At 43.1% G+C, this 14,168-nt stretch overlaps 1 protein-coding gene and 1 pseudogene across 4 annotated transcripts in view; one reads left to right on the top strand and one right to left on the bottom strand.

Moving 5' to 3' along the window:
• The first annotated feature begins 2,927 nt into the window (after positions 1-2,927).
• Positions 2,928-3,822, top strand: LOC104848660 (annotated as a pseudogene).
• A 5,571-nt stretch (positions 3,823-9,393) lies between these two features.
• The window catches only part of LOC104848662 (zinc finger protein 512), an 80,995-nt gene continuing 76,220 nt past the window's right edge, over positions 9,394-14,168 (bottom strand). For 2 of the 4 annotated variants that reach the window (XM_010604722.3, XM_033763374.1), the window contains 2 exons: positions 13,753-13,851; positions 9,395-11,302 (listed from right to left, as the gene is read on the bottom strand). In XM_010604722.3, coding sequence (XP_010603024.1) covers positions 10,994-11,302; positions 13,753-13,851 — 408 coding nt within the window. In that variant the 3' untranslated portion in view covers positions 9,395-10,993. Of the gene's footprint in view, positions 11,303-13,752; positions 13,852-14,168 lie in introns of all 4 variants that reach the window. The other 2 variants (XM_033763360.1, XM_019204634.2) reach the window with 2 other exon arrangements.

Below are 14,168 nucleotides of genomic sequence, written 5' to 3'. Positions count from 1 at the left end.
AATGGCCTGGAAAAGGGAGAGGAGGAGTATAAATAGCCCGCAAGAGGACGCGACCCTCAGGGTCTAGAACCCGCGAGGGACAGGAACCTGTGTGGTCATCAGGGAGCCCGATGGGATGGGATCCCCAGCTCGGGCGAGCTCGCACCCTCCCCAGAGAGCTGAAGGAGGGCCGGCCACTAGGGCTCCTTTGTCAGCCGAGTAATTCGCAGCTACTATAGAAAGGACCAGACGCTTTTTTTCAAAGTGTTGTGTTTTCTTAATGTGTCAACATTGCTTATTCAGCGTTTCTGTAGTCCTCCCCCACCGCTAGGAGTACTTAATCCAGCCCGCACGGATTCTGCAGGGAAGAATATATGGGGCCCCATCGGTAGTAAATACAATACCACTTTTTTCCCTGGGTCAAAGCGCTTTTTGTAGTTTTTTTACTGTTTTTAAGTCAAACCACGAAAATACAGTACTGCTCAATGTGGGCAACAGATGGAACAGGAAGACCCATTTTTCACGCTACTATGAGTCTGGCTCGATTTTCAATTTTAGTATGTTCGTTGCCTTAGATTTGATAATGTCGAAACTACAAAAGAGTCAAATAACTAAGCTGCAGTCTCCGATTTATTTGATGAATTCTTATGCACGTCAAAGTCACGTTATTCTCCTTGACGTCCCCTAACTGTTACATACCAGTACCATTTCAAGGAAGATGTGGTTTTAGAATGTTTATTCCTAACAACCAGCTAACTATGGCATAAAGGTGCCAATTTTAGCTGATGCTAAGACTCATTATATGCTAAATGCAGAAATATATGCTGGTGCTGAAGTAAAGACAGCTAATCCAACCGAACCCACCTTATTGAATCCTACAAGAGTTGTTCTTGGGCTTGTGAAATGTATTGAAGGTACTGAAAGAAATACTACCAGTAACAACTAGAATGGCTCACTGGAACTTCTTGATGAACCTAAAAAAAAAAACTTGTTGACTTTGTAGGAACTTTGACAGAAAATAAAGAGAGCTGTACCGCTTCAATTTTTACCAAATAGAAAATAAACTTCAGTCATCAGTATCTGGATTTTCTGCTATCACATTAGTTTCCTATATACCAAAAAAAAAGTAAGTGTCATATTAATATCAAGTATGCACCACCGTGGTCCTGTTGACAAACTCAAAAGCCTGAAATTATTCACTTTTATGACACAAAATCTGGAGTGGTCACTTTAGGTAGAAAATGTGCATTTTGCTCACCCTTCAAGAGAACCCACTGTTGACCAAGGGCAATTTTTTATGCCATTTTAAATGTCACAGGTGTTAACTCCCATGTATTGTACCAACTTGTACAAGGAGGTGAAATAATGAAACATTCTTCTGATTTTAATAAAACCCCTGGGATGCTGTTGACTGAGGAAAGTCTACATTCTGGAATGACTGCTTAAAAAGTGCCCATAAAAGTTCAAAAACTTATAGCACAAATCCTGGGACTGGAGATTCCCATTATAGAAGAGCCCAGACAACCTACTGACAAAAGAAAAAGATGTCCCATATGCCCCAACAGCAAAGATGGAAAACTGCTGTCCAAAGTAGCTGGAAATTTATCTCAGTGGTTCCGCCACCTGTCTCCCAAGCATAAGGACCAGAGTCGATCCCGGGTACAAAAATAAACAAATACACACACACACACACACAAAGTGATACTTGTATCATGCCACTTTGTAGTCAGTGCAGTAAGAAACTTTGTCCTGGGCCAGGCGTGGTAGTGCACGCCTGTAATCCCAGCACTCCGGAAGATCGCTGTGAGTTCAAGACCAGCCTGGGCTACATAGTGAGATCCAGGTCAGTCTCAACAACATAGTGAGACCCTGTCTCCAAAAAAAAAAAAAAAGAAGAAGAAGAAAGAAACTTTGTCCTGTTTTGAAAATTAATTTTAAGTTACAAATACTTACCTAGTATGTTTACAAATACAAATTTAGCATTCTTCTACTTATATAAAAAGTTAAACTTATGGGTCCTCAGGACCCATGCATAACATGTATGAAACTAAAATGAGTCGGTAATAGCTGTGGGCTGAACAGCTGAGAGCTGCACGGGTCAGTACTGGGGCGGTGTGCGGCCTCCGGACGCCCTGCATCCCGCAGAAGCGTTGGGACACCCTGGTGGGAAGTGACCGCATCTGGACTCTGTGCCCGAGAGAGGCCGAGCCCTGCCGCCAGCGTCTGCTCCTCGGTCGTCACCCTCGGTGACCTGCAGAGTTGCGCTAGCGGGCGCCTAGATCCCGAGAGCGTGTAAGTCCTGAGGGCGCGCTCCAGCCCCGCGGAGAGGGTCTCGGAAACGTGGGAAAGGTGCTCACCGAGCCCGGAAGAACCACCCTGTCTGTTTCCGCCGCCCTTCGTAGCTGCTGGAGTAGAATCTGTGTCATACACACTGAGTCTCACACCCAGACTGACTGCCGCTTGTAACGGGGTTCTGTCGTGTACTTCAAGATTCTGAGCCGGTTTTCTCCTTTGGAATACAGAGATCGCATTGCTCAAAGTTGCAGGGAATGCAGTGTATGTGGGAAGCCTAGCTCTTTTCCTGTGCCTGGCAGTTTCTGGAGTGTAATATATGCTCGAAAGAATTTTGGGGTCCATTAAGGACGACAGTGCATTTAAGAAACTATTTCCGGTGAGTGAAGCAAAACGGAACAGACAGCTCCCAATCAGGCAAGGGGTGCGTGTGCTCCCGCCTGTCCCCCCAGCTCTCCCCTGGGCCCAGCCACCGTCCCTTGCCGCCGGGGTGACTGCTGGGCCCGCGGCGTCCCATCCGGAGCAGTCCCTCCGTGTGCCACCAGGCGGCGCCGATGCAAATCGTCTGCATCAAGAACAGTTCTGGACTCCCCGGTCCCTGTCAGCTGCTGCCCTCCCTACCGTATCAGGGGGCCTGCCGCGGCTCGGGCCCCAGGATGCAGAATGTGATTAACACAGTGAAGGGAGAGGCACTGGAAGTGGCTGAGTACCTGATCCCCGGTCTTCAAGGAATCAAAATGTAAGGAAACTTGCATTTTGTAATCACCCCAGAAGAGTTTGTGGCAGCTGGAGATCATTTAGTCCATCACTGTCCAACATGGCAGTAGGAAGAATTAACAGTGAAAACATGCCTACCAACAGGCAAACAAATTTTGGTAACCAAAAATGTGTCATGCTACAAAAGCTGCAAACGGAATATTCAGATGAACTCAAAGCTGTCATCGAAGATGATGGTGACCGGGGTGGGTAGATAATTATCACAACACAGGTACTGCAGGAACAACTGAAGCAGTTAAGGAGATTACGCTGGAGAACAAGAACAGTATAAAACGGGGAGGGGAGGAGGGAGGGGAAGGAGAGAAGCTGCAGACACGGGAGAATAAGAAAGTGGATTGTTGGAAACAGATGAGGCTACTCAAGATACAAGGAAAATAGAAACTTGTAAAGTTAAAACTGATGCAGGAAGTGAAGATGCTACTTTACAGACCAGAACTTGCGACTCACACATCACTTCTGATAAGTATTACCAGACATCATGACTAGGGTTGTTTGGCTACAATGCGCAAAGATAACCTTTAACAGGTGAGCGCATGTATGAAGACATCAGTCAAGATCATGTGAAGAAAACAGCGACCACTGAAAATGACCCTCAGCTCCCACCACCTCCTACGGGTTCCGTTCACCCTTGCAGGCATGCTGAAGTGATGAAGAAAATCATGAGGCAGATGCAGGAGGGGGAGAGCTTGGTGTTCATGTGCATCTTCTAATTTTTTTGAAATTTGTACAAGCTGTCATTCCGACAATGACTGCACAAGACACTTCACAATGTAACGAAGAGAATGCAGAATGTCAGTTATTGACTCTTGAGTTTTAAATAACCCATAGATGTGACCATTGATCATATTTACCAATGTGTACAATTTCTCTAATAAAGGGAGTTAATGTTTATGCAGTAAACAAAAAAGGTCTAGTACCAGCCTTATGTTTAATAAAAACGTGAAAGGACAAAAACAAAATTCTTTCCTAGCATAGCGTGGTGGCACATCTCTGTAACCTACACTGTGGGGAGGTCAAGTGGGAGGATTGGAAACTGGAGCCCAGCCATGAATCCTGGTGAGACTGTGTGTGAAAATAAAATATACTGGGAAAAGGGATTGGGCACGTAGCTCAGCCGGAAGGCCGTGCATTCAATCCCCAGGGCCACAGAAAATAAACAAAATAGCTTCCTAAATTGTGACTAAAACTGATAAAGGAATGTCTGATTTGTTCTAACTTCAAGTTGTCTGAGACTTGCAGTTCTTCCCTCCCCAGGCTGCATCTTATCTCCCTGTATTAAACAGATGTTACCAAGTTATCCTAGAGGGAGAACAGGCTAACGGGAAGATGGCAACAAGAGAAGCTGAACAATGATAACATAGAAACTCGAATTAGGTACAAGGAAGTTTTTTGTCCAGGATGAAAAAATCCTTTCTGGAATATCGTACCCGAAAAGAAAAAAAAGAAAAAAGCCCAGAGAAGAGAACGTGTTGAACTATGGAGGGACTGTTTCCAGCAACACAAGATTAAGCCTGGAAATGAGAACTTCCAGATAGGCAAGCCAAATCTCAGTCCTCAAACAGGTCTTGCAGGGAGAAAAGAACCAACCACAATTGAAGCAGCAGTTGTGGGCCCTGAGGAAAATTTCTATCATAAAGGAGAATCAGGACACAGTACAGGAATAAAACAATCCCAGCCCAAGCAGCTATGGACTAAGAAATACTCCCAGGTTCTACAGCAAAAAATATTCTTGAACCAACAATTGAATGAGTTAGACATGAACCAGCTGGGTCAGAGAAAAAGAAGTGCATCAAAGAGGAAGACTTGGGGACTTGGGCCTTGGAGCCCACACTACCGCTGTTCAGTTCCGAGTTCAGCCTTCCAATGAGAGGAAAGATCCATCAGTAGCCCCTTAGAAAAATGTTCCACAACTGGAGGCTACTCAAACGGTTACAAAATCAGAGGACCAGTGGAGGCAGGGACAGTGAGGACTGTGAGCCAGGCCTGGTCGGTGCTCAAAAGAACAGGGTGCTCCACACACTACACTGTGACCTCCCTCAGGCACCGAATCAAGAATAAACCCAAACCAGGAGTTGATACACATCAGTAATCCCAGCACTTGGGGAGGCTGAGGCAGGAGGACCTCAAGTTTGAGCCCAACCTAGGCAAATTAGGAAGACCCTGTCTCAAAATAAAACAAAACACAGCCAGGTGTTGAGGTGCACACCTGTGATCCCAGCACACAAGAGAGTGAGGCAGGAGGATGGCTGTGAGTTTGAGGCCAGCCTGAACTACATAGTAAGACCCTGTCTCCAAAAACCAAAATAAATAAATAAACAAATAAATAATGGGGCTGGAGTGTAGCTCAGTATAAAGGCCCTGTGTTCAATCCCTTGCACCCCCCCCCAATTTTTTAAAATCCAAATTCCTAAATTAAGAAAAATAATTGGTACAGATACTCTCCGGCACCAAATTAAATTAGGAAGGCTTTTGGATTTTAAAGGTACAAAGGCAAAATACCCACCACAGAAAATTATTTAGAAGTTTTGTTTTTTTGTTTGTTTGTTTTATGTTTGTGTTTTATCTGTTATGCAGTTCAGGCTGGCCTCAAACTCACTATGTAGCCAGAGCTGGCCTCACACACAGAGATCTTCAGTTTTTCTTCACTTAACTTCTAGAAAATAAAAGGTTGATTTCTTCCCCTTAGAGAACCAATGTTAAAACCATGGGATGCTACTCCCATTCTAGCATTCACAATTAATAATCACTGTACCAGCCTCAGTGTCATAAATGCCAAAAATGCAACTACCCTTAAAGTCTATACTAACTTGAAATGGCATTTTAAAAGCTTAAAAGTATCTGGGCTTTTAAAAAGTCTTGAGCCGTCCATTTAACAGCACTTAAAATTCTAAAATAACAAGAAAACTTATTTATATAAATATTTCAATTTTAGGTCATTTAGTTTTTTCCTTTTTTAGTACCAGGGGCTCAAACTCAGGACCCTTTACTTGCGAGGCAGGCAGTGGCAAAACTGAGCTAACTTCTTACACATGCACTTTGTACTCCATAAAATTCCTTTAGTCATTGGTTGCTCCATGTATTTATGCCCACACACTACATATATGAATCACCTTTTTTGTTTTCTGAGACAGGTCTCACTATGTAACTCAGGCTGGCCTTGAACTCAAGGTATAGATCAGACTAGCCTCAAATTCAAGGCCACCCTCCTGCCTGAGCATCCCAAGTGCTGGGATTACAGGCATGCACCACCAAAATCCAGCCAGGAACCACTTTAAATTAGTAACTTATTTAGTGGAGCTGTATTATTTTGCATGCATGACAAGATGAGGCTAGGCCATGATTTATTGGAATATAAAACCGAGCATAGGATATATTTCCATATCTAATTCAACAGGAAAATAAAGTCAACTTTGTTTTCCAGAGATGATTAGGAATGAAAAACTCCAGTTTCCTGAATTTTCAGTCTTATTTCTAGGTAAATGACTTTACTTAAAATTGGATTTAAAAAAATCTTCCATGTTCCTTTCATTCTAGCTTTAACATTTTTGGTTAAATATGTTCATTCATTAGAAACAATATTTTTTGTTATTAAAGGTTTAAAATGTACATATGGTTATAATTTATTATTTTATTATTGTTCCAATATACTAAATTTTTTTTTCCAGTACTGGGGATTGAATTCAGAACCCTGTACTTTTGAGGTAGATGAGGTGCCACAAAGCTAAATTCCTAGCCCTGAATTTTCTCATCACTCTTCTATTTACCACTCTTTCATATCTTATTTATACTAGTGTTCAATAAAATTAGTTCTAATGCAGAAATTATAGCTCAAGATAGCATGCTGTTTCCTTCACCTGAATATTCAATTCAAAAAAAAAAAAAGACAGAATTTGGAGAACTTGGTACCTCAGAGTAACCTCGTGTTTTAGTTCCTGTGGATGGAAACTTCTAGGAAGGCTGGAAGGAGCTGGAAAGTGGTGAGGACTTTGCCATCCCCAGCCCCATGCTGGCCCAAATATCTAATTCAGGAGTGAGAAATTCTGGTCCTATCTTTTTTGTTTGGTTTTTTTGAGACAGGGTCTCACTACTCACTATGTAGAGATTGACCTGAAACTCACTAGGTAGCCCAGGCTGGTCTCGAACTCACAGTGATCCTCCTGCCTCAGCCTCCCAAGTGCTGGGATTACAGGTGTGTGCCACCATACCCAGCTTGGTCATATCTTTTTATTTATTCATCACAGAACTTGGCTGACGAACTCACAGATCCTCCTGCCTCAGCCTCCCAAGTGCTGGGATTACAGGTGTGTGCCACCATACCCAGCTTGGTCATATCTTTTTATTTATTCATCACAGAACTTGGCTGTGCCTGTCCCTATAAGATAGGAGTGAATAACTAGTAAGGTAGGCTGATATCCACAGTCCCATATGAGCAGTGGGTTAACCAACTAAAATGTTAATCTACATGTTTGTCTGCTTTGCTGATATTACAGAAATTGAGTGAGGTAACAATTATATAAGACTTGAATGATAAAATGAAGCCTACAGTGCAAACCATTGGGCAAGAAAACATTCCAGGTAGAGGGCAAGAGTCAATCAAAATACGTATGGGAAATGGTCCTGAAAATAGGAATAAGCGGGTCAAATTCACAGAACAGAAAGGTACAAGTGGCCAAAGAGTAGGTGGGGAACGATGAGAATATAGGTAGAGGAGAGGAAGATGAAGCTGAGAAAGGAGAGACAAGAGACGAAGAAAAATACTTTGTTGGCACCACATCTGGATGAACAATGCCACCATTTGCTCCAAGGGGAAAGAGGTGGCCACAGGATGAGGAAAAAAATCAAAGATTGGGCTGGGGATTTAGCTCAACGGTGCTGCCACCTGCCTCAAAAGCACAAGGTTCGAAGTTCCATCCCCGGTACCCACCCCCCCCAAAAAAATTAATAAGTTGAAGCAGAAGTAAAATTTTCAGAGTTCCCTTTTAAGAAGGAGGTAAGCAGAACATATGCTCGCAGGCAGGAACTGTTATTAAAAAGTGTTTCAGGCATATAAAAACATAAGCTGCAACCCATTACATGCCTGTAATCTCAGCTACTTTGGAAGCTGATGCAGGAGGATGGCAAGTTTAAGGCCAAACTGAGCTCAGTGAGACGGTATCTACATAAATTTTGTAAAAAGGATGGGCTGTAGCTCAGTGATAGACACTGGGTTGAATCCCTAGTACTCGTAAAAAAAATTAAAACATTACAAATTCAGTTGAAGGCACTCTGAATCCCAGAAACTCTCCTAAATTCACTGCTCACCACTCCCGTGCATGTTTACACAGGGCAGTTTCTGCACTTTTCTAAACACAGCAATGACAAAACCATTAATCTGGAGGAACTTAAGTATTCTACTCTCACTACATCACAACTTATCCATTTTTCTGACTGGACAAAGTTGGGTATTAGAGGAGGCCAACAAAAAGACCCAAGAGTGTATAACACCTCCAATGACATTTATTTTCTGCTCACGACATAGTCTTGAGAGAGATGTTCCTGGCTGGCAAGTGGCTGTCCTTTCGGGAGTGACAGGGGGTACACAGTTTTCCATTCTGTGCTCTCCCATCCCCTAGGGACCTAGCACCGCCTGCATCTAACAGAAAAGGAAGCAGAGTTACACTCTCTCTTCAAAGTGTTAGCCAGGAAGTGACAAGCATTACTACTACTCCCGTTCCAGGGATGAGAAGTGAGCTGACCACCCACCGTTCCCACAAGCAGGGCGGGAAAAGGGACAAGTGGGTAATCTAGCCTGTATGCCTGGAACTTCAGAAAACGAGATTACTATGGATAGGTGATGCTCTTGGATACGTATTCCTAGTACCTCTCTACTGAACACAGTACTGCAATTATTTTTGTTCATCTCTCTTGGTACAGCTAGAAAGAGGAGTTCCTGTGCACAGGTCTAGGACTCAAGCTGAGTCTTAGGGTGTACCACCAACTTCACTGAATATTGCCAAATGACTAAGTGGGTATATCAACTTACATTCCATACCGTTCATGACAGTTCACATTACTCAACCCCGCAATACCGCCAAATTCGCTGTATGTTCATCTAAGTGAGTAGTGTGATTAGGACCCATACTGAGCCCTGCCACTGCCTGCCCAAGGGAACAAAAAGGAGTGCTGCAAAGGCCCTGATGAGACAGGTCAGGTTTCCTGTACCGATTCACTTCAGCCACAAATGACTCATTTTAACTCCTGAGATAGTTACACATGGGGCTTATTTCAAACACAGCTCGGTCTCCAGCCACTGTCATACCAGGGAGTCAGGCGGCAGATCAGAAGCAAAGAACTAGAAACGACATTCTAAGTGAGAGTCATTTATTTCTTTTGTCATTGCCAAACATACCCGACTCCTACTCACCAGAAAGTAACATATTTTCTCCATTTCTCCTCCCTAATAACCTTCATCTGCTGAAATATCTTTAAGGGCACAACTGCCAATGGAGATGTAGTGTGTGGACTACTTTCCTTCACTTTCTACCTATTCCGGCAGTCCCTAATTCAGGTCTGAATGTGGTCTTCACAAAAGCCCACGTTAAAGCTATTCAGAGGAGCAGAGAGAATAGAGGGTTAAAGGGTGGCCTCAGCTTTTCAGATTTGGGAAAAACGTAGTGTTTGCCCATATCAAGGTTAATTTTTAAGTGATATATGCCACAAAATTAGTGAGAACATTTAAGACCAGTATTTATGCAAAAAAGAACTTATAAACACAACAAGGCTGCTCTAAACACTGCTCCAGAAAAAGCCACCCCCTACAGAGAAAGCCCAGGAAGCATTACCAGGTAGGCAGGAGGACAGATGAAGATGTTTTCTTTCCAGCTCCAGATATTCACATCTGGTGTCAAAGTCTCGGACTATAAAGAGGACAGAACTCCATATATAAAAGACAGAAGGACAATATTCTCAGAAAATTCAAAGAGACAGAGGTTAGTAAAGGGCTGGCGAGGACTTGGCAAGGTGTGGATAAACAAGTGAGATAAAGTCCAGGGGAGAAGGAAGGTGCACCTTGATTTCCAAACTTAGTGGCACTGCAAGGTACACCAGGGCACTGTGTCAAAACACCAAGGGCACAGTGACATTCACAACTTTTAAAACCAAAGGAGCCAAAGCAGGCTTCGGGAGGGCACTGACGATAGCACAGATGAGGCTTTGGGTCCCAGGAAAGTCGGGCTGATACTAATTTTTCTTTCCAGTCATTTTAATATTTGGGATGCCTTACTCCTTAGGCTGCTTTTCATGCCCATGGATCTAGTTAATCGCTGCTACTGGGTAGAAAGCACCTCCCAGGATAATCAGTGTAGGGAGGTTCCAGCTTTTCATGCTAAGTCTTTTTCTCTTTCAATTCTAAAGTCATACCGAGGACAAACAGCCTCTGCAAAGTTTTGCTTCCCAACGATTTGGGGTAACCCTAGTAAGTAACCAACAACAGTTCTAGCTTCAAGGCTTGTTGTATTACAAATACAAAATGATAAACCCATGATGGTTTTTTTTAAAAAGTCGTTTGAAATTGTTTGATAAGTTACACCATGGAGTAGCTACTAAATCAATGGAGCTTCCAAAAAAGTCGAACCTCAGGAAGGAAAGGACAAGTAAACACCATTCTTAGTCTTGTACAGGGCAAGAGGGGCCTATAGTTGGCCTTAAGAGGGATCTCTTTGGGCAAAAGAGAAAAACAGGAGGACTCCCATAAAGAATAGTAGAAAATCCTGCTACAAGGGGGATGGGGAAGGAATGAGTGAGTAAGTAGGGAAGACAGTGAAATTTACACAGGAGCTGAGAAAGTCACAGCCTTGCAGGGACAGCTGCAAGCATCTTCACTCAGCCCCATGATTCAGGCATCCCTGCACAGGTCCCCTGACAACCATGTCACCTCCACTCTCCTAGGAGCGCTTTCACTGACTGCCTATTTCCTTCCTCGTTTATGATTTGTCTTTGGGGGCTTTGCTTTCTGGAACTGGGCTGCAACAGGCTCCTGCTCTGATTCCTTACAGGAGGTCCACACGACCAGTTCCTCATTATTCCTCCTCTGATCCTTCCCTACTCTAAGGCTCAGCTGGGTCTCGGGAAGCTCAATGCCAGGCTGCTGCCGCCTTCTTAGTGACCTCCTGCTCCTGTGCTGCTGCCTCCGCTTTTCTTCTTCTTGCTGTCTCTGCTTTATCTTCATCAGCTTCTCAAAGCTTTTTGTTGTTGTTGGGTTTACAACGAACCAATCCTAGAGAGGCAAGATAGAAACACCGGCCAATCAGAAACACAGTGCAGACTACAAGGAGTGTAAGAGCCCAGTTCTGTTCCTGGATACACAAGCATAGGTCAATTGTTAACCTCTCTGAAGAGGAAGGGGCAGGAAACACAAAATCCAATTACAAAGTACTGATGCAGAAAGACAAAAGAAAATAAGCGAGAAAGAAAACAGCAAATGAAAAGGGGACGGGGGGATGGGACGGGGAGGAGGAGGGAGAGGAGGAAGGAAGAAACTCAAATCTAATCAAGCAATATGATCAATGTTTTAGATGTGACTATCAATTTACAAGAAACAGGATAGAAGAACTCTAGTAAATGGCAAAATTCAGAACGTGGATAAATGTATGTGATAAAGGACCTCATTTAAAAAAATATATGGCAATGAAGAAAACAAAACAAATAGGAAAGGGAAGCTTATAGACCTGCTGGCCACAATGAGCTAGCCACCTGCCACATGTGGTCAGTCTGGACTCAGACATGTTTTCTATGAGAAAATGCAGCAAACTTTAAAGATCTGGTATGAAAACAAAATAAAAATATCTTTTTGTTTTAGTACCGGGGATTGAACTCGGGACCTTGCACCTGCAAAGCAGGCAGCAGCACCACTGAGCTAAACCCCTGGCCCTCATATTTATTTATTAATTAATACAAAAATACTATTTTTGAATTGTTGGGTTAAGTAAATTTAATTGTCTCCATTATACTTTTAAACCATGGCTATCAGAAGATTTTACATGACATACATGGCTCACATTCATTCCATTTCTTTGGAGAACAACGCTCTAGATCAGTCATGGCAAACCTATGGCATGGGTATTGTGTTTTGTTTTAAACAAAAGCTATTATAGTTGAATTATTTTTCGAGATGAAAACTTCATGTCCAGGTTTAACTGCAGTGTCGGCACTCTGCCATACATAAGTTTTGGATTGCAGTTTGGCACTCTGCCTCTAAAAGTTTCACCATCACTGCTCTAGACTAAAAGACAGTTAATTAGCTGGGGTATGATGGTGCTGGCCTGCAACCCCAGCGCTCTGGGCAGCTGAGCCATGGAAGATCAAACGTTAGAGACCTGGGTCAGGGATTCAGCTCAGTGGCTCTGCCGCCTGCCTTGCAAGCACAAGGTCCTGAGTTCGATCCCTGCTCCAAAAACAAAAAAACAAAAAGTTGGAGACCCATCTGGGCAAACCTGGTGACTTAGTGAGACCCTGCCTTAAAATTTAAAAATAAAAATAAAAAAAAGGGCTGAGGGATGTAGCTAGTGCAAAGGCCATGGTTTTAATCCCCAGTATTACAAAGAAAGAAAAACAACACAATTGCAGTATATAAGCCTTTTTTTAAGATCCCGATTTCAACAAACCAATTCTGTATAACAGTTACAGTCTACAGTGGTTACGTGTGGCAGCACCCGCCTATAATACCACCACTGAGGAGGCTGAAGCAGGAGGATTACCAAGCACCAAGAATTCGAGGCCAGCTTGGGCTATATATTAAGTTCAAGGCCAGCCTGAACTACATAGCGAGACCTTGTCTCAAAAAACAGTTAATCTTTTTTTTATACCAGGAATCGAACTCAGGACCTTGTGCTTTCGAGGCAGGTGCAGTACCCCTGAACTAAATACCCAGCCCAACACTGTTAATCTTTTAGGCATAAAGTTTGTGGATATGTAAAAAAGTTCTTATGTTTTAGAAGTGCATACCAAAAGAAGCATTTGCACCTGGAATAATACATGGATTGTGCTATAAAATAAGACCTTTACACTTCTTTAGGCAGCATTTTAAATAGCCTTGAAAGCAGGCGACCCACAGACATTAGAATACATAGAAAACACAGCAGGATAGACATCGCTGGGAAGGGAATGTCCAACATGTAAATTCAATCTACTTTCCCAGTGCCTCATTTATTTGGATTTAGGAGATAGTAAGAGCTCAAAGATACTCACATTCACAACAATTTCAAATACTAACCCAAAACAATATAATTACTCATCCAATTTTAACACATTCCTGATGGAGCTGTAATTTGTATGTCTCACTCCCAGACAGCTCTGAACCATCCCAGGGGTACATGCATGACTGTCCCAATTTGTCACTAGTGGTACACGCCACCCGATGGGCAGTCATGCACGTCAAGCTAGCAGGAAGGTGTTACAGAATATTTTTGTGCTCGTATCTCTGGTATGTACTACAGAGCTATCTTCCTTCACAAACCTAGACCATGAAAACAGAGCTAAATAGGGGTTGGGGATTTGGCTCAGTGGTTCCGCCACCTGCCTTGCAAGTGGAAGGGCCTGAGTTCCATCCCCAGTACCAAAAAAACAAACAAACAAACAAAAACCCCAGAGCTAAACTGCGCCTCTGCTATCGTTTATATATGGACCCTACAGGATCATACAGGCGCTATGGGAAAGCAGACACCTTACCTCAGCATGGACAGAGTTGATGTGATACTTGACACCACTCTCTGACACAAACTCTTTCTGGCATAGAAGACACTTGTATTTTCCAGCCACAAAGGTTCCCTATTTCCAAGAGAGAGAGGAGAGAGAATTACTGGTAAATTCAGGAACACATATCTGCACAGAAATTATATGAGATGAAAAGACAAGATTCTACTTTAGCAAAGGGAAGAAGGAAAAAGATCCACAATGGTAGTATGTTTAGGAAAGCCATCTTAGATTCTCACTAACACAAATCTCCCTGAATGCAATTCTGTACCAAATACCCTCTCCTACCTTTAGCACCACCTGATGTCCTATTTGTATTATTCACCAGGCCACATTTTTCTACCTCCCCAGGTTCCTTCCACTTCATTTTCACACTCTCTCGGTTTATCCCA

This window comes from Fukomys damarensis, unplaced genomic scaffold (assembly GCF_012274545.1).
Source record: "Fukomys damarensis isolate Sample0158 unplaced genomic scaffold, DMR_v1.0_HiC HiC_scaffold_2, whole genome shotgun sequence".
In the NCBI taxonomy this organism is placed as follows: Eukaryota; Metazoa; Chordata; class Mammalia; order Rodentia; family Bathyergidae; genus Fukomys; species Fukomys damarensis.
This window is presented reverse-complemented; position numbering and strand designations above follow the sequence as displayed.